The 17,633-nt window shown below is 55.2% G+C and overlaps 3 protein-coding genes across 3 annotated transcripts; all 3 read left to right on the top strand.

Annotated features, from left to right (window-relative positions):
* Positions 1 to 1,983: 1,983 nt before the first annotated feature.
* FAM43B (family with sequence similarity 43 member B) lies at positions 1,984 to 2,874 on the top strand. The gene has a single exon (XM_062507755.1). The coding sequence runs from the start codon at positions 1,984 to 1,986 to the stop codon at positions 2,872 to 2,874; it is 891 nt and encodes a 296-aa protein (XP_062363739.1).
* Positions 2,875 to 4,254: 1,380 nt separating this feature from the next.
* Positions 4,255 to 7,633, top strand: MUL1 (mitochondrial E3 ubiquitin protein ligase 1). The gene is made up of 4 exons (XM_062507617.1): positions 4,255 to 4,389; positions 4,488 to 4,575; positions 5,487 to 5,607; positions 6,308 to 7,633. Exons 1-4 carry the CDS (start codon positions 4,270 to 4,272, stop codon positions 7,029 to 7,031), a joined length of 1,053 nt encoding a protein of 350 aa, XP_062363601.1. The 5' UTR covers positions 4,255 to 4,269; the 3' UTR covers positions 7,032 to 7,633.
* Positions 7,634 to 10,004: 2,371 nt separating this feature from the next.
* On the top strand, positions 10,005 to 11,071 carry CAMK2N1 (calcium/calmodulin dependent protein kinase II inhibitor 1). Its single transcript, XM_062507788.1, has 2 exons — positions 10,005 to 10,164; positions 10,994 to 11,071. Exons 1-2 carry the CDS (start codon positions 10,005 to 10,007, stop codon positions 11,062 to 11,064), a joined length of 231 nt encoding a protein of 76 aa, XP_062363772.1. The 3' UTR covers positions 11,065 to 11,071.
* Positions 11,072 to 17,633: the final 6,562 nt, after the last annotated feature.

The raw sequence follows: 17,633 nt of genomic DNA, 5'->3' as shown, positions 1-17,633 counted from the left end.
TTGCCAGCAAATCTTATTGCTGAGTCGCTGCTGAGGAGCCACAATAGGCTGGGAAGCAGCGTCCAAATTGGCAGTGACTTCTGATGGGGCTGAAAGTCCAGGAACTGAAACAGAACATGGGACAGTAGGACCACTACAACCACCCCAAGAAACCAAAGCTAGGCTGCTGAGATCTGTATTGTCCAAGGGATAACCAGGAAACCCACCTCCCACACGCTGTGAGGGTGCTTGTTCACTCTGGAACCCAATGATGACAGTTCACTGCTTGTCAGGGCAGTGAGTGAGAAGAGGGATTAGCAGCCCTGAAACAGCCCACAATTCTTTTTTTCAGCTTTCAAATGCAAATCTAAGTTGTTTTCCCCTATATAAAATGTGGTGCAGAGTCTCCTTTGCCCCCAAAAATCTGGGAGAAAAAAGGAAAATCAGTCCTAGGGCAACTTGTGGGATCAAACCAGTGTATAGGGACACCTCAGCCCTCCCCGACCCAAATAATGTGGGACCTGTAAATAAAGAAGCTTTCAGGGTAGGTTCACACCTGCTCTCTCAATATGAACACCGAGCAAATAAACACAGCCCTCACCTCAGTCAGTGAGGGCAAGAATAGACATTATGAAAGACAGAGGCTAGCATGGATAGAAATCTTCCTCATTAGCACTAATTTCCTAAGTGCCATTTCCCCAAAACCATCCTTGTACCAGGAGAAAACCACACAGTCTATGTTTGCATCAGAAAAACTGAAAAACAGACGAATTCATGCATTTTTTATTATTTTGGCTGCAAAAACTTATGAGGCTGCCGAGGCCGCGGCAGTGAGAGAGTGGGGCTGGTGCTGTCTGCCTGTGAAGCTGCTATTTTAAGGTTGTATTTGCTTCACTCAAACTGCAGAAAATCTGGGAAGCTGCTGGGAAATGGCTTCCTGCTCCCTGCAACATCCCACCCTGGTTTTCTTCCCCACATAGACTAAAAGTGGGAGCACACTGTGTTATTTTACCCCTTTCTCCTTCCTCTCCATTTTTCAATCCCAAGGCAAACAGAGCATCCCCAAGTCCGGGGGTCTCCCTGCTTTACATCCAGATGGTTTAATAAAAAAAAAAAATAAAAAAAAAAGATGAAAATCAGGGTTTGAGCCAAAGGCACTGAATCCTGAGCAGCCTCAGGCTCCACTGCAGGGCTGAAACCTTGCAGAGCTCCCCCCAAATTCCCCCCTGAGATGTGCCATGGGGAAATAACATTCCATTTCTCCTGGAGAGAAGCTGTCCTAGGGCCTTGGCCAGAGATAAAAGCAACAGGTTAAAAGCCAGCTCAGCCCAAAAGGAGACGAGAAGCAAGGTCTGACTGACTTGGAAATAACAGGGGCAATAACAGGCAAATGGGAGGTTTGGAGGAAAAAACGCCAGCAAAGCTGCAGGATCTGCAAATCCTGGCACACACCCTTGTGCAATGTACTGGTTTGGGAGGGGAGGAAATCCCACCTTTTTGTCGTTCCAGTGTCAGAAGCCATCATCTGACCCTCCCAAAATCATCCTCCCACATCCCCCCGAGTGAGAAATTAGAGAATTGTCCCTCACGCCGGTGAGTTTCGGCGCTGAGGGTCTGGTTGCTGCATGGGAGTGGGGGGTTTGATTTCCCCCTCGGCTTCCTCTCCCTGCCGGGGCACGGAGCACGGAGCCAGCGCGCACGGAGCCGGCGGGGGCCGTTCGCTCACCGGCGGCTCCCCGCGTGCTCGGGGAGGTGGAGCAGCCCACGGAGAGCCGCGTCCCCGCAGCATCAGGCGCAGGCGGCACCCGGAACGCGGCGGCTCCTCGGCTCCTCGGCTCCGCATCCTCCGTGGGCAGCCGGATCGGATACGGCGGCCTCGTCCCGCTGCCGAGCTACGGGCTTCACCCCCTGCGCGGGGTGTGCGGGGACACCCCCCCAAACCGGCTTGGGGAGGGGGGTCCCGCTGCTTGTGAACGAGGCCGGGATTAGCGGAGCGGAGCCGAGATGCTGCCCTGGCGCCGGAGCAAGTTCGTGCTGGTGGAAAATGAACGTAAGTGCAAAGGCAAGAGCCTGGGGCCGGGGCTGAGCTACGCGGCGCTGCTGGCCGGCTTCCTCCGCTCCTGCCCGGACCTGCTGCCCGAGTGCCCGCTGGAGCGGCTGGGCAGCGTCTTCCGCGGGAAGCGCCAGAAAGTGGAGCTGAACAAGGAGGACCCGACGTACACGGTGCGGTACCTGGGCAACGCCGTCACCCTGCACGCCAAGGGTGAGGGATGCACCGAGGAGGCGGTGGGCAAGATCTGGGCCAAGAGCGAGGCGGGCGCCGGTGGGGCCAAGATGAAGCTGACGCTGGGCCCTCATGGCATCCGCATGACGCCCTGCGAGAAGGGAGCCCGCCGGCCGGGCCACGCGTACCTGCTGCACCGCATCACCTACTGCGCCGCCGACCGCCGGCACCCCAAGGTGTTCGCCTGGGTGTACCGGCACCAGGTGAAGAACAAGGCGGTGGTGCTGCGCTGCCACGCCGTGCTGGTCTCCAAGGCCGACAAGGCGCGTGCCATGGCCCTGCTCCTCTACCAGACCTCGGCCTCCGCATTCAACGAGTTCAAGCGCCTCAAGAGACAGAGCGATTTCCGCCACGTCCAGCAGCAGCTCCTGGGCGATGCCATCGTGCCCTTGGTGCCCCTCCGCAGGCTGCTCAACGCCAAGTGTCCCTACCGCCCGCCGGCCGAGCGGGCCCGCTGCGCCCCTCGGCTCAGCTCCATCCTGGAGGAGGAGGAGGAGGAGGCCTTCGGTACCGGGACGCCCTTGGGGGACCCCGAGCGAGCGGCCGTGCTGCGGCTGGCCAGCGACATGAGAGGGTGCAGCCTGCGCGGGCCCCGGGCTGCCGTGTGCTGAGCGCCGGCGGTCACCAGGCATGAGGTGCCCTCCCTGCACCCAAAGCCGGTGCTGGACCCTTCTTGAGGATCAATCTGGACAAGACAGAGGCTCCGTTGGCAGGAAGACCCACGGTGGGGGTGGGTTTGCACCCCAGGGACGCCCCTCCCTCCCGGAGCTGGACATGAACCTGCTCTCATGCCTCCTCCACAGCGGCCATAATAATAAAATTAATGTGCGTTTCCTGTGGTGTGACGGCACCTGTGTCTTGGCCAGACCCTGGCGGATGACAGAGTTAAGCTCGGCACTGAGGCAGTTTTTGGGGTTTATGCTCTATTTACCCCTCAAAAGGCAAGCCAAGGAGGGGGGGCTGCGGGGTCCACAGTGCTTTCCTGCGGCACCGAGGGCTGGGGAGAGCAGCTCCGCGTAGTCATGGCAACTTGATTTTTAAAATATAGAGCTGGGGAACGGCTGTGGCGCCCACGTCAGGAAAGCAGTGATGGGGGTTTGGCCCCTCGGACCCCACTGGAGAGCAGAACTGGGGAGCATGCCCCCCACACACTCCAAATTAGCACCAAGGGCCTGAAGATCAGTTATTCACGAAAAATTGCTATTTTTTTCCTTCCCCTTTTGCTGCTTTCCCAGACTAAGCGATGGTAAGGAGATGGCGGGGGTGGGGGGGGTATTGTGTCCCTGACAGCAGGGACCTGTCACCCTGCCATGGCCCTTTGTGGGGCTGGGGGCTGCTTCCTAAGGCTGAGCCCTCACAGTGGAGGGGCCATGTGGTGCTGCTGCCCCACAGCCCAGTGAGGGGTTGTAACCCCTTCCCCAAGGTGCTATAGGGCTGGGATTTGGGGAGATATCCCTTCCCAGCCACGGGGGGACGTGCTTTGGTGTGACCACTTCTCCCCCAAACCTAGCAGAAGGGTGAGATTTGGGTTGCCCCCCCACCCCTAAGGTGGAAGGGGGGCACGGGGGATGCTTCCCCCATCCCGCACCCGGCAGCATTAAGATTTGGGGCCAGCTGACGACATCCTAAGGGATGACTGAGATCTGGGCTAATCCACCCTCAGATACTGGTGAGGCTGGAGTTTGAAGTCTTCCCCAAGACCCCAGGGTGGAGGGGGGGGGTAAAGGGGTGTGGAGGCTGACACCTGTCCCTTCCCCCCGAACTCCCAAAGATGGGGTTTATCCCCTAAAGCTCCGTGGGGCCGGGACCTGACCGCAGCCTCTGTAGGGGTGCAATCTGTGTTAGCCCCGCACCCCAACAAGGCTTTTGCGGAGTCCCCCCGCCCGGCCTTGGGGGACCTCCCCGTCTCGATGGCGGCGCTGCGGCTGCCAGAGCGCCGCTCGTGACGTCATCACCACGCGCGGGCGCGGCGGGCGGTTGCCGCGGTAACGGCAGGCCTGGCGGTCATGGAGGGCGGCGGGCGGCCCTCGGCCGCACAGGCCGTGCTCTTGGCCGCCAGCACCGCCATCACCGCCCTGCTCTATTCCGTCTACCGGCAGAAGGCTCGCGTGGCCCGCGGGCTCGAGGTGCGTGCGAGGGGTGCGACGGGGAAATGCATGAGCCCGGCCCCGAGCCGCGGCCTGGTCGCGCAGGCTGAGCCGCGGCCTCTGTTTGCTCTCCGCAGGGCGCTAGGAAGGTCCGGCTGGACGGAGACCTGCGGGCCGTGCTGCTGGAGGCGCCAGGGCGCTGCGTGCCCTATGCGGTCATAGAAGGTAGGGTCGTGTCAGGAAAATTAATCCACAAACACCGAAGGTTTATGTCCAAAAAGGAGACAGAGGAATCCTATAACTTTATTCGAATAAAGGGAGAGGGCATTTCCCATGGGGTCTCTCAAATTGCTAGAGGATGCAGCCTCCTTTTTATCCTCATTTCCCAGCCACATTTCCCTCTCTCTTTCCCCATTGGCTGAGGTACTTGAGAGGTATAGACTTCCCGAAATGCCTGATACCTTAGGAACCCCTTCTAATGTATAACCCCAACCCCCCCTTTCCTTTTCTTTGTGCCAATCAGTGGAATTAATATGGAATTTAGGGTTCTTCCCATTGTTTATTTTATCTCTTAGTATCTTGTTTTATCTACCAGCAGATCCACAATCTATTTGTAAGGACAAATTCCTCATTCCTTTCAAACAGGACCTGAAGCGGAGCCCCAAATCGGTGGGGAGGCACATCCTGCCCTACAGCTGCTCCTCACTGGGGGATTTCATCCCCAGCTCCTCCTTCTGTCCCCATCAGGTCATATCCCCCCTACCACCCTGCCAAGCAACCACAGACTCCTGAAAACCCTTTTAATTAACCACTTTTTAACCATTTTCTAGAATGGTTTTGGTTGAAAGAGACCTTAAAGCTCATCCAGTTCCACCCCCTGCCATGGGCAGAGACACCTTCCTATCCAGTGTTGCTCCAAGCCCTGTCCAACCTGGCCTTGGAGGCTTCCAGGGATCCAGGGGCAGCCACAGCTTCTCTGGGCACTCTGTGCCAGGGCCTCCCAGGGAAGGATTTCTTCCCAGCAGCCCATCACAACCTGTCAGTGTGAAGCCATTCCCCATGGTCCTGTCATTCCAAGTCCTTGTCCAAAGTTTGTTTAATGAGCACCTCACCTACCCCTTGGACTCCTGTTCCAGGTGTGGTGCGGTCAGTGAAGGAGACCCTGAGCAGTCAGTTTGTGGAGAACTGCAAGGGTGTGATTCAGAGGCTGACGCTGCAGGAGCACAAGATGGTGTGGAACAGGACCACCCACCTCTGGTAAGTGCCTGGTACCCTCAAACACCTCTGCTGCCCTCGGGGGGTCTGACACCAAATGGCATCAGGTGTGCCCAGAGTGACCAAGTGCCTCACAGCTGGATCCCAAAGTAGCCCCCACAGTGACAGCTGCCATAACAGGGCGTATCTGGCTGATTTTAGGGCTTTCACAGAGGGGCTGGAGGAGAAAAGCATGTCAAGTAACCCAACACAGGCTGAACATTGATCAACCCCACCTTGTTACAGAGGTGGCCAGAGGATGGTGTTCCCGAAAAAAACCTCACTTGCAGAATAGAAACTAATTGGATTTGGGTGATCCCTGCACCTGGGGACCTGAGGAGGATCCCAGAACTGCTGAAACAGAGCCCAGTGATGCTGTTTGATAAGCATTTGGTAACACTTATCAAATTGGGCTGTATGACACGTGGTGCTTCTCCTCACGGGATGGTTTTGACAGCTGGGAACACCACAGGCAGGTGAGGAGGAAGGAGATGGGGACTGGAGAAGCCCACTACTTGTGGAACACCAAGGTGAGGGTGGAGTGGCCTGGTGCACACCTGGATAGTGCCATGAAGGGAGAAGTATTCTCCTGAGACCCACATCAAAGAAACTCCACTGGGAGTCCCCAAAAGCAGCAGGTCATCCCAGGCTGTGTTTCCCATCAGGGGAAGTCAGTTCACTTCCACCCCTTCTCCCTCCCCAGGAGCGACTACGAGAAGATCATCCACCAGAGAACCAACACCACCCCCTTTGACCTGGTCCCTGCAGAGGACAGCACCGGATCTCACTCTGTGAGGGTGATAAAGCCTCTGGATGCTGCCGAGCTCAGCCTGGAGACGGTGTATGAGAAGTTCCACCCCTCTGTCCAATCCTTCACGGACGTCATCGGCCACTACATCAGCGGGGAGCGTCCCAAGGGAATCCAGGAGACGGAGCAAATGCTGAAGGTAGGCACGGCCCTGACCGGGGTGGGAGAGCTGGTCCTGGACAACGCCACCATCAGGCTGCAGCCCCCGAAGCAGGGCATGCCCTACTACCTGAGCTCCCTGGATTTCGAGTCCTTGCTGCAGAAACAAGAGTCCAGCGCCCGGTTTTGGAAAATCCTGACCGTCGTTTTTGGCTTTGCCACCTGCGCCGTCCTCTTCTTCCTGCTGCGGAAACAATACCGGCACCACCGCGAGAGGCAGCACCTCAGGCAGATGCAGGAAGAATTCCGGCAGGCCCAGGAGCGCCTGACAAACGCCGAGGGGGGGGAGGGTCTCAAAAACGCCTGCGTGGTCTGCTTGAGCAGCACCAAATCCTGCGTTTTCCTGGAGTGTGGCCACGTCTGCTCCTGTCACGAGTGCTACCAGGCTCTTCCCGAGCCCAAAAAATGCCCAATCTGCAGGCAGGGCATCACCAGGATGGTTCCCTTGTACAATAGTTAACGTTTTGTGATTCTCGCGGGGGGGAGATTTTGAATCTAAAGCTGCCACTGGCAAAGGGGCTTTTTCACCTCACTGCTTGGGTGGTGGATTTTTGGGGAAGGGGAGGGAGTTTGAGGGAGCAGGTGCCTCAGCAGGGGAACAGAGCTGAGTATGAAAAGGTGACTCTGCAGCTTGCTCACGCTGTGCTTTGGAAGTGTTTTTGAGAGAGATGATTCTGTGCAAAGGTTGAGGTGCTTGGGGGGAGATGCAGCTTGAAGCTCTTCTGTTAAGGTTTGGACTCTCAGGGTTTGTGTCATGGTTACAGAGCCTGCAGCCCTTTATTCAGCTGATAAAAACATGGGGGAAACAAAAATAAAATGTATTAGGGGTTCTGAGAGGCTGCAGAATTCCTGCGAGGCTGCTAGAGGGCTGCGAGGCCTAGGAGCAGGAGGGGCTGTCAGAGAGCTCATACCAGGGGGTGGAATACAGGTAATTCTGTGATCCCCCTAAAATGGCTTTGTCAAACCAGAATATGAGTATGGGGATGTGAGAATGCTGTGGCTGATGGCTGTGCTTGACTTGGCTTGGCTTGGGATAGCAAATGGGGTGTGAAGTAATAAAATAGGATGAAAAGTGGGTCTGTGTGGTGTTATTCCATGGGAGTAGTGAGGTTTGTCCTCCCTGAGGTGGACACTGAGCCTGGATCATCCCAAGCCATGATGGAGGTTGGCTGAGGGGGCAAACCTGTTCTCCCTGCACTGGACATGACAGTCACCGCTGTCCCCTCATGACATAGGTGGTGCCAAATCCCAAAACCGATGCAAAGAATGAAAATTCCCTTCCCTGACACCCCCATTTTGCCATAAATCCCATACACACCCAAGAGGGTTAATGGACCCAAAGTGCTGCTGCAAGTAACATATGCTGGAGAGGACAATTAGAGAAACATTCCTGGGGAAGGAGGGAGACTCAGATAGGAGCAGTGGGAAACTCCAGGACTGAGACAGCCCCTGGGCTCCCCTGCTCAGCCATTCACTTCCCCCAGGCACATTTAAAAAGAAACATTCCCATCGACTATCATTTGAAAATCCTTGGATTCAGCAGTGAAAACGACGGGTTATTTCCTCATTAAACATTAACCAGAGCAGGCGGTGTCCGAAGGCCATTCTGGCTGTGAGGCACAAACCCACGGCTGGGTTTTGAGGAGGAGCAGGTCCCGGGTTATCCCAGTGCCGGGAAAGGGCCGCATCCCACCAGCTGTAGATGGCGGTGGCTGCCTGCAGGGCGAGGTAGCCCTTGAAACAGAATCGCAGAGGGAACAGCTGGAACACAGCTCAAAAAGCCACACTGCATCCCAAAATCCCAGAATACAGAGGGAAACGACAGAATCCCATCTGCTGGAAGAGGTGTCCCTCCTCTCCAGAGCACCAACCATGCCAAAAAACCTCTTCCCCTCACTGGGGACAGCAGGGAGGTCGATCCCCCTCATACCACAGCAGGACATGGCCTCGAGCCTTGGCGTTTTGCCCAGGAATGGAGCATCAGTCAAAGCCTAAAAATACGCCTTGGAGGGGCTGTGCTTTCCCATTACCCTTCGCCTCCTGTTTCCAAGCTTTCCCTGTGATATCTCAGGCGTAGCCGCAACCTTATGTAAGGAGCTGACAGCTCGGGGGCGGGTGGGGGTGCAGGGGAGAGGGGGGAGGCTTGTGTAGCTCTGGGGGCTGAGGATTTCAGCAAATGAGCTGGAGATGGGAGCAGCCCCGGGACAACGCACCCCACCCCTGGCACCACCAGGCACCCTTCTTCTGCCCCCATTCTGCTCTACGCCAAAATGAGCCAGGCTCCTGATTCCAGAGAAATCCGGTAACTCAGCCTTGCACAAACAGGTTCTTTGCTGCTGCTGCTACTGTCCTCCTGCTCCTCTTTGTGGGAGATGCACCACAGATGCCTGAACACACCAAAATAGCTGTGGTCTGTCCCAAAATGTTATCCCCAACCTTGCCATCACTCGCTTTGCCGAGCAATAACCCTGATGCCCCACACTGTTGTGGCAACCCTTCACAGAAAACCCCAAGGAAAGCTTCCAGTGACTCACAAGTCCTCCTGCAGTGTCCCAGGAAAGGTTCGTGCAGGTCCTGGGGGGCCACAGCCAAGCACACCCAGTCCCCCCACGCTGCAGCCCCCCACGAAGTGCCAGAGGTCCCCAAATGTCTCATTCCTGCTGGGCATTGCGGGACACACGTGAGGCCGTGTCCAGTGTTCCTGGGAACACGCGCTGGGCTCCCCTGGGATGTGGAGGGGTTAGTTCCACGCTTTCCAGGGGTGGCTGGGGGGCCCACTCTGAACTCCCTAAATGTCTCCGTGAGGTAGTCTAGGCTCCCCAGATGAGGCTGTGGGGTAGCACTGGGCACCCCAAAAGTGTTGTGGGGCCGCCTAATGTCTCCGAGGGTCCTTGTAGGGCAGCTCCGGACTCCCCAGGGATGCTGAGGGGCAGGCCGGGGAATCCTGAGGATGAAGCGGGGCAGCTCCTGACTCCTCAGGGTGTTTGCTAAGCAGCTCTGGGCTCTCCAGGGATGCTGGGGAACACCCCGAGGATGCTCCGGGACAGCTCCGGGCTCCGCAGAGAGCCTGCGGGGCAGATCCGGACTCCTTGAGGTTGCTCCGCGCTCCCCGGGGACTCCGCGAGGCAGGCGGCGGGGCAGTCCCGGGGATCCCCGGGGTGCGGGATCAGCCCTCCGGGGCGGTGCCGCCGCCGGTGCCGGGGGCCGAGCCGGTCCCGCCCCGCCCCGCCCGGTCCCGCCTCCCGCTCCTCTATCGCCGCCGCCGCCGGAGCCGCCGCCGCAGCCGCGGAGCCGCGAGCAGCGCCGGCCGGGCCGGGATGTGACGGGGCGGCTGCCCCGCGCCCGCTGCGCCGCTGCCCCGGGCCCGCGGGCCCCGCGCCCCGGGAGGCTGTCGGGGGGCGGCGGCGGCGGCGGGTCCCCCCCCGCCGCCCCCATGTCGGAGGGGCCGCCCTACGGCGAGGGGCAGCTGGCGGGGGACGCGGCCGTGGGGCAGCTGCCCTTCCCCGTTCGCCTCCGCGGCGGCGACGGGCTCCTGGCCGGCGGACAGGGCAAGCGGCCGCCCAAGCTGGGACAGATCGGCCGCAGCAAGAGAGGTGGGTGCCGGAGGGAGCGGGGCGAGCCGGGAGCTGCCCGGGATGCGGGGCACGGCCCCAGGGATGCGGCGGGATGCAGCGGGTATCCCGCGGGGTGTTGGGTATCGTGTACCGGGGGCTTTCCCCGGGGATGCGGGACACCGGGGGTCATCCTCAGGGACGGGGCATGATGACCGGGCTCCTTGAGGATGTCGGGCGTCGAGTCCCGAGGACCTTCTGCAGGGATGCGGAGCGCTGGGGACCGTCCCCGGGGACAGCGTATGGTGCGCAGGGCTCCCTGAGGAATGTTGGGCGTCGTGTTCCGTGGATTTTCCCCAGGGATGGGGCACCAAGCACCTTTCGGGGATGCAGGGCACCGGGAACCGTCCCCGGGGACGGGGCACGATGCACTTGACTCCCTGCGGGGTGTCAGGCATCACGTCCCGAGGACTGTCACCAGGGTGTTGGGTAGCCGGGACCTTCCCTGGGAACAGGACATTGTGCACTTCACCGGGTACAGGGCAGCAGGGACCTTCCTCAGGGACCGGGCATCATTCCCTGGGGACCATCCGCAGGGCATAGAGGTGAGGGGACCTTCCTTGGGAACTTGCCCTTTGCCAGGTGTCCCCAGGCACAGGGCACCAGTGCCGGGGCGTGCGATGCTGGGGACGCTCCCTTGGGGACGGGACACGCTGCACCAGGTACCCTGCGGCGTGTCGGGCGCCGTGTAGCTTCGCCAGCAGCCGCCCCAGGGATGTGGGTCCTCTCCAACACCCCCCAGGGTGACCTTGGGCGAGGGGAGCACGGCGGCAGAAAATTCACCGCGCTCCTGTTTCTTTTTGCTTTCTAGTGGTTATTGAAGATGATAGAATTGATGACGTGCTGCAAAACCTCTCCGAAAAGGCCCCTCCCGGTGTTTAAAGCCTCCCTGGGGACGCTGGGCTGAAGCCCGGGGTGGGGTCGGTTTACAATGGCACAGGTGATCGGCACAAAATAATCCCCAACACCGCAGCGACCGCCCGAGCGCCGGGAGCGCCGTCCGCGCCCGCCTGCGGCCCCGCCGCGCGTCCTGCCCTCCGGAACGCGCGGAGGGGAGGGCGGCGAGCGAGCCAGAGCCCAGCCAGGAATTCCAAAGTGATAATAAATTAATAGATATATATATATATGTAATCGGGAAAATAGTCACCCGCTTCAAAGCCCTCACCCCGAGAGATGGACGGAGAAGTCACGCCGCGGCTCTGAATTACTCGGGATCGTTTTTCTCGGGCCGATGAACCTTGTACCGCGCTAGATCGGGGGGTAAGAGGAAAGGGGGCAGCGGGAGATGGGGGGGAACAGCCCCTGGGGTTTCCCTCCGGCCAGGATTGTTCCCAGCGGGCACCTTGTTTACATTATTTAATCTTGCAAAAATGAATCTGTGCACTTGGATGTACCACGCTATCCCCTTCTGTATGAGTTTCTTTTTTTTTTTTATGTTGATGTCTTTGGATGTTGGGAAATTATATAAAATAGACATATATATATATTTAATTTTAGTCACGTTTTAAGGTTCTCGAGGGGGAAAACCAAAACTTTTATAAAGGAAAGGCCTGAAGGAAGAATTGCTGGTTTATTTTTTAAAGCTTGTACTTCTTGGTTGCTGTGAGCAAAGGGACAGATTTTATATGTACAGGGGGGCGGGGGGCGCTCAGCTTTTCTAACTACCATGCAGTCTGTAGTGTGGGTGATCTTGGTTTGTTTTTTTTTTTTCCCTTATATTGTGGCAGTTTTCTCTCTTTAATAGACTGTATTAAAACATATCTATGAAAGAAATTATTTAATGTAATCACAAGAGTGCCAAACACTTGGAGATGCTGGAGGGCAGCGATTTCCTCCCCGAGACGAGCAGCACTTGGAGCTTCCTGCTCTTCCTAGGGCTCGGTCGATCTCTCTCGTGGGGTTTTCTCTGACTTCTCTTTTCTAATCTTTCTTTTTAACTATTTTGCATGACGTGCATAAAAACAAAAGGGGAAAAAAAAAAGGGTGGGGGAACAAAAAGCGCCTCTGGCGCCTGGGCTTGGTTCTTGTTTCTGTTTGCGATTGACTGACAGACCTCAAGGCAGGTTTTTCTTTCCTCCTTTTCTTAAATATTGTGTATGTTGCACTTTTATCCACTACACAGGGCTATTTCTGCAATGTCCGAATAAAAAGGAAAATGAAACAAAACGGAAAAAAAATTCTAAATGCGGATCTGCCGTGTTTTCCCGTGGGCTGCCAGGGCCCAGCGCCGTGAGCATCCCTCCCTGTCCACCCAAATAATCCCAAAATAACTAAGGAAAACTTCCCCACTCTCTGTTACAGACCCCTGTTCATCCTGAATAACTAACTGTAATTAATGTTTATTTGTGGGATTTTTTGTTTGACAGGAAAACGCTTCAGGGGCACAAATTTAATGGAAAAATTCAACATTGGGTCCTGAGAGTGGCTGGTGTGGATGGGGAATGAAAGGTGGCTTCCCCTTCATTGATGGGAAAAGCTGTGTAAAATGGGCATTTTCATTCTACTATTGCCTCCCTTCCCCCCAAACCCCAAATCCTGGTTAAAAAAGGTTATTTTCCCTTCTGCCCCCGCCACCGAGGGCACGAGCCAACCTTTGTGCCTGAGGAACGAGGATACAATCGCAGATGGGAAACAGGTCCAGGGGTGGGATTTTATTGCAAAGAAAATAATATATTGCAATAATAGCAGGATGCTGCTGAGCTGGGATTTGTGAAGGATGACACAGGGGGCAGATGGATAAATTTGAGGTGGCACATGGAGCTGGTACCTCATTTTTGGGGTGCGAAGGCTGCACAGCACTCCCCTCCTCACCGTATTTGCTATTTATTGCTCCATTTTTAACCAACACAGGCTCTCCCGCATCCAGGATATGATGAAGAGCTTTGGTAAACTGATCCCTTGAAAAATCCCCAACTATTTTAATTTTTTCCCCAGCAAGTTCAGCTCCAAGGCTGCGGCTGTGTGGGTTGGACTCAGCGCACGCATTTTTGGCCCCAGGATTTTCTGTGCTGCACCGCCAAAGCAGAGATGACCCCCAGAAGAGAGGTTTTTTTCTCTCAAACTCCTGGGTTTTGCCCCAGTCAGCATCTGGGGGTGATCACAGGGCTCTGGGTAAGCAGAAATAGCCAGAGAGGAGCAAAACATCCCACATGTGCCAAGGACAGAGTGCTTGGGAGCTCATTAGACACAAAACCATGGGCTGGATGCAGCACTGGGCTAATTAAGTTTACCAAAAAGCCCCTTTTTTGGCATAAAAACCTGATCTATGGATCTGCTAAAACAAATTTCTCACTTTGTTCTATACAGCAAAAGACCTCTGAGCACTTAAACCACCCTGAAACCCAGACCCATCTAGGGATGCTCCAAGGATATGGTGCAGACACAGCCCCGGGATCACCCCCACCCCGCCCAAAACACCTGGATGCCCAGGAGAGGCCAGTAATGAACCAGAGAAAGCCTGAAGCTAGAGGGGGAAGGGAGGCTGAAAGAAGAGGAGATTCTGCTAAATTATAAACCGCTCTTTTATATGCATCTTTCATGCACGGCACATAAATAATGGAGCAGGAGAGCCCGGCGAGCTCGCGTACGAGAGGATGCGGGATGGAGGGGCGAGGAGAGAGGGATTCACGAGGGATGGAGGGGAAAGATGCGCCCAAGAGACCAAGCCGGGCATCCCGCACAGCCGGGAGATGGTATTCTGAAGGAGGATTTAAGGATTAAGCTGGCCCCGGGGCAGGAGTTTATTGCATACATTATTTAACAGATGGCCCAACGCAGGCGGCGGCTGCCCACGGTCTCCCCGGTGACCTTGGCTGGGAGATGCCGGAGTCGGGAAGGGAGCCTGGTGCCACCACCACGCTCCGGTTACAGGGAGCAGAGGGAAAGAAAAAAAATAAAACAAACCCGAACCAAACCCCAGGAGCCAGCACCCTGCGGCTCCAGAGCCAAATCCCCATGGAAACTGCAAAAATCCCCACCCAACCCTGCCCATATGGGCTGCTTGTTTTGGCAGGGGTGGGGGGGGAAAAAAAAAGAGGAAAAAATAAAATGTATAGAAAAGAGCCACTTGCAGGTTTATTTACAGGAGGAAACTTGGCACCTTTGGAAGAGCAGGGTTCAGGAGGGACAAGTGGGATGCAAAGGTCCCAGTGACACCCAGAGCACTCATGAAATCTCACTCCCATGCCCAGACACACACTTTAATCTCCTTTTCCCAGGGATTTTGGCATTGGAGGAAGGTGCTAACACAGTTGCTCCTGCAGCAAAGTGCCCTGACGACTTGCACCCAGAACCAGCATCTTCATTCACCTCTAAAGCTGCTCACGTTCCACAGGCTTTAAGGCATCAGCCCCTGGAAGCCACCCAGCATGATGCCAGTCCTGGGGGAGCTCAGAGCAATGGACAACGATTTTGGGACTGGATCAGTGTCCCCACCACTCATTTCCTGCATCACCTAGGCAGTAACTCAGAAAAAGAAACCAAAATTGAGGGTAGTGTGTTGCAGCCAGGTCAAAGCAGAGCAGAGGAAGTGGGTGAGTCCCCCAAAGCTCTTCGCAAAAGGACACCCATGAAGCAACTGCCCAAAATAAATATTCTCTCTCTTTTTTTTTCTTTCCCCTCCTCCATCAAAACTAGGGCATGTTAAACTAGGCCAGCACTCCTAAAGTAATTTATTTATCATGGGGGAGAGAGAGGAGGGACAGCATGGACTGCAGAAGGGGATGCTCCATCCTGCCCCTGAATGCTGTGGGTTTGGGGAAAAAAATGGGTCAGTTCTTCCCTCTTCCCTTGTTGAAAAATCACAGTTACTCAGAAGGAAGCAGCTTTAGTGACCTTTGGTGCAGAAGACACAAAAATGGTCATTTTAACAGTATCAAACCTTTTCTGATCTGTTCGCTCAGCTGTTTCCACCGCTGGGGTTTATGTTTTATATTGTGGCATTAGACAGAAAATAAGCTTTAGAAAAATGAAAAAAGGAAGAAGATGTGAATGAAATTTTCTCCTCTTCAAAAACTTGGGGTTTTTTCCCTGCTTCTTAACACAGGAATGAGAAAAAACCAGTGGCTGCCCTAAATCCATCCCTGCCAGGGAATGGGGCTTCCCAAGAGGGATTTGGGATGCAGCACCATCCTGTTGGATGCTCCCCCATCAGTCACTGCCTTGAAGCTTTTTTGGGGGCTTTACCTTGGCCTTTGGGTTTCCCCATGGGAAGAATATCTTCTGGTGGGATGGACCCCCAGTGTTTCTTGTCTGGGGGGCTTTGGGGGGGGCTGCGGGTCCCCCTTCCCTGGGATCTTTGTCCCACAGCCACTAGAGGCCACTGAGGCTCTGTGCTCCCGACTGATTTATCCAGGCAGGACGTTTGGACACACATTGGCACCCAAAAATCTAAAACGGGCAAATCCCCAGAGGCAGCAGAGTTGGGGAAAGGCAGGGCAGAGAAGGGCTGTCCCTGAGCTCTGTTGGTGTCCCCACACCAGGACCCTACAGGGAACAGGGACACTTTTCCCAAATCTGGTCAAGCCGTTCAGCTGCTCAGACTGGTGCTGAGCACTAGAAGGAATTCTGTGTGTCCTGCCCCAAACTAAACATCTCCAGAGGACAGGGAAATGCTGCCCTGCGTGCAGCATCCTTCCTGGGCTTACCAGGAATTTTGTGGAGAGGTCAAGAAGACACTCCCATGATGTGGCATTCCTTACCTTGGGAATATTCTGCAAGAAACTCCCCAATCCCTGCTGCTGCTGCCTTGGGGAGCCTGGGAGTGGAGCTTCGTGCCTCCCCAGGCTCCTCATTTTCATTTTGCCTGGAGTTAAAATTTTCTAGGATCTTCTAAACAGCCGTTTCCACTTAGGAGGGAAACATCAGACATCTTCATTTACACACCGCTCCAGGTGTCAAACTGTTGCATGACAATAACAAGAGGGAAGACACCTCTCCCAAAAAAAGAGAAGTTCCAGCCCAGCCAAATATAGTAGCAGATGCTCAGATAAAGCCCAAACCTGAGAACAGCACCAGGCTCTGCAACCTGACCAAAGCCTTCCCAGAGAAATAGTCAGTTTTTTGGGAGGGGGATTGTATTTTTTGGGAGATTGGGATGTCTGTGCCGCCTCACATTTGGGTACTTTCAGACCCCTTGTGAGCAGGTGAGAATAACCACTGCCTTCTCAGGGCTGCCCCAGTTCGCAGCCTCACTGGCTTTGGAAGAAGATTCCCTGCCACAGGTTTTTCCAAGACAAATCCTCCCCTGAGTTTCAGCAGGATGTGCCTCTGATAGCAATTGCCCTGTTAAATTCGTGCTGGTGATGCAACACCAGGAACATGAAGGAATATGAAGAAAACCAGAGGAATTTGGGCTCCTCTCCATGCTACAACTCCCCAATTATTAATATATATAGTATTCCATTATATAATACTATATAATATTATGTAATATACATGGTATTACATAATACATACAATAGAATATCTATAATTTTTGCAGAGATAGATGTGACACCTGCACAACCCCTTTCCTTTACAGGCATCCCACCTTGCTCACCCTTTCCCATGGGCAAAGGGGAGCAGACTGGGAACATCTCAGAGACCTTGGTGCTTTGTGTGCACAACTCAAAGCATCAGCCCCTTCTAGGGGTGGGGGGAATAAAAGAAAATAAAGGAAAATAACCAAACTACAAAAATAAATCCCCAAACAGGCCATGTGACACAACACTCTGAAATACCCGGCGGTGAGTCACGGGTGTGGAGATGGGGCTGATCCAGCTCTGACTCAGCCCGGGCAGCCGGTGCAGCCTGTTTGTGTCCCCCCCCACAGCTCCTGTTTCCCATTTTTGCTCCAAACCTGTTCAAATATAAATAAATACTCTATGACTAAGAGACACGTGGTGGGGCTCAGCCCACAACAGCCCCTTCAAGCCCCCCAAATTCCTGATGGTTCCACAAGGGCTGGACGCACCAGTATCCCACAAAAGCCTGGCCTGGGGGCCATTGAAGTATTTAAAGTGTTTTTTACAATATGTGTTTTTGTAGGGGGAAACACACACACAGAGGAGGTTCTTGCTCATGCCACGTCAAGGAAGCACTTGGGATTCTCCAACTAGCTCCAATTAATTAGTATTTTCTCATCTTAGCATTGTTTTAAACATGAAGCACCAATTCCCACCGGTCACAGACAAGGGAAGCCATCACCGAGCACAGCATGCCCAGGGTGGGGTGCAGCCTCATTCCAGGACACCACACTGGAGGGTGGTGGGTGCTGGTGGAGCTGGGATGAGACTCAGTTCCCACCTGGGTACAATCCACTCCCAGCCACAGCATCCTACATCATCCTCAGAGTGAAAAACTGCAAGAGATGGCTGGTTTTGGACGAGGTGCCTTAGGAAAGCTGTCCTTGGGTTATTCCCACTGGATCTGGACAAGTGCATGGGGGTGGAACACTTTGTGACTGGGTTTAA

The sequence above is a fragment of the Cinclus cinclus genome, chromosome 23, assembly GCF_963662255.1.
Source record: "Cinclus cinclus chromosome 23, bCinCin1.1, whole genome shotgun sequence".
Classification (NCBI taxonomy): domain Eukaryota; kingdom Metazoa; phylum Chordata; class Aves; order Passeriformes; family Cinclidae; genus Cinclus; species Cinclus cinclus.
Note: the sequence above shows the minus strand (reverse complement) of the source record. Positions and strands in the feature narration are given on the sequence as shown.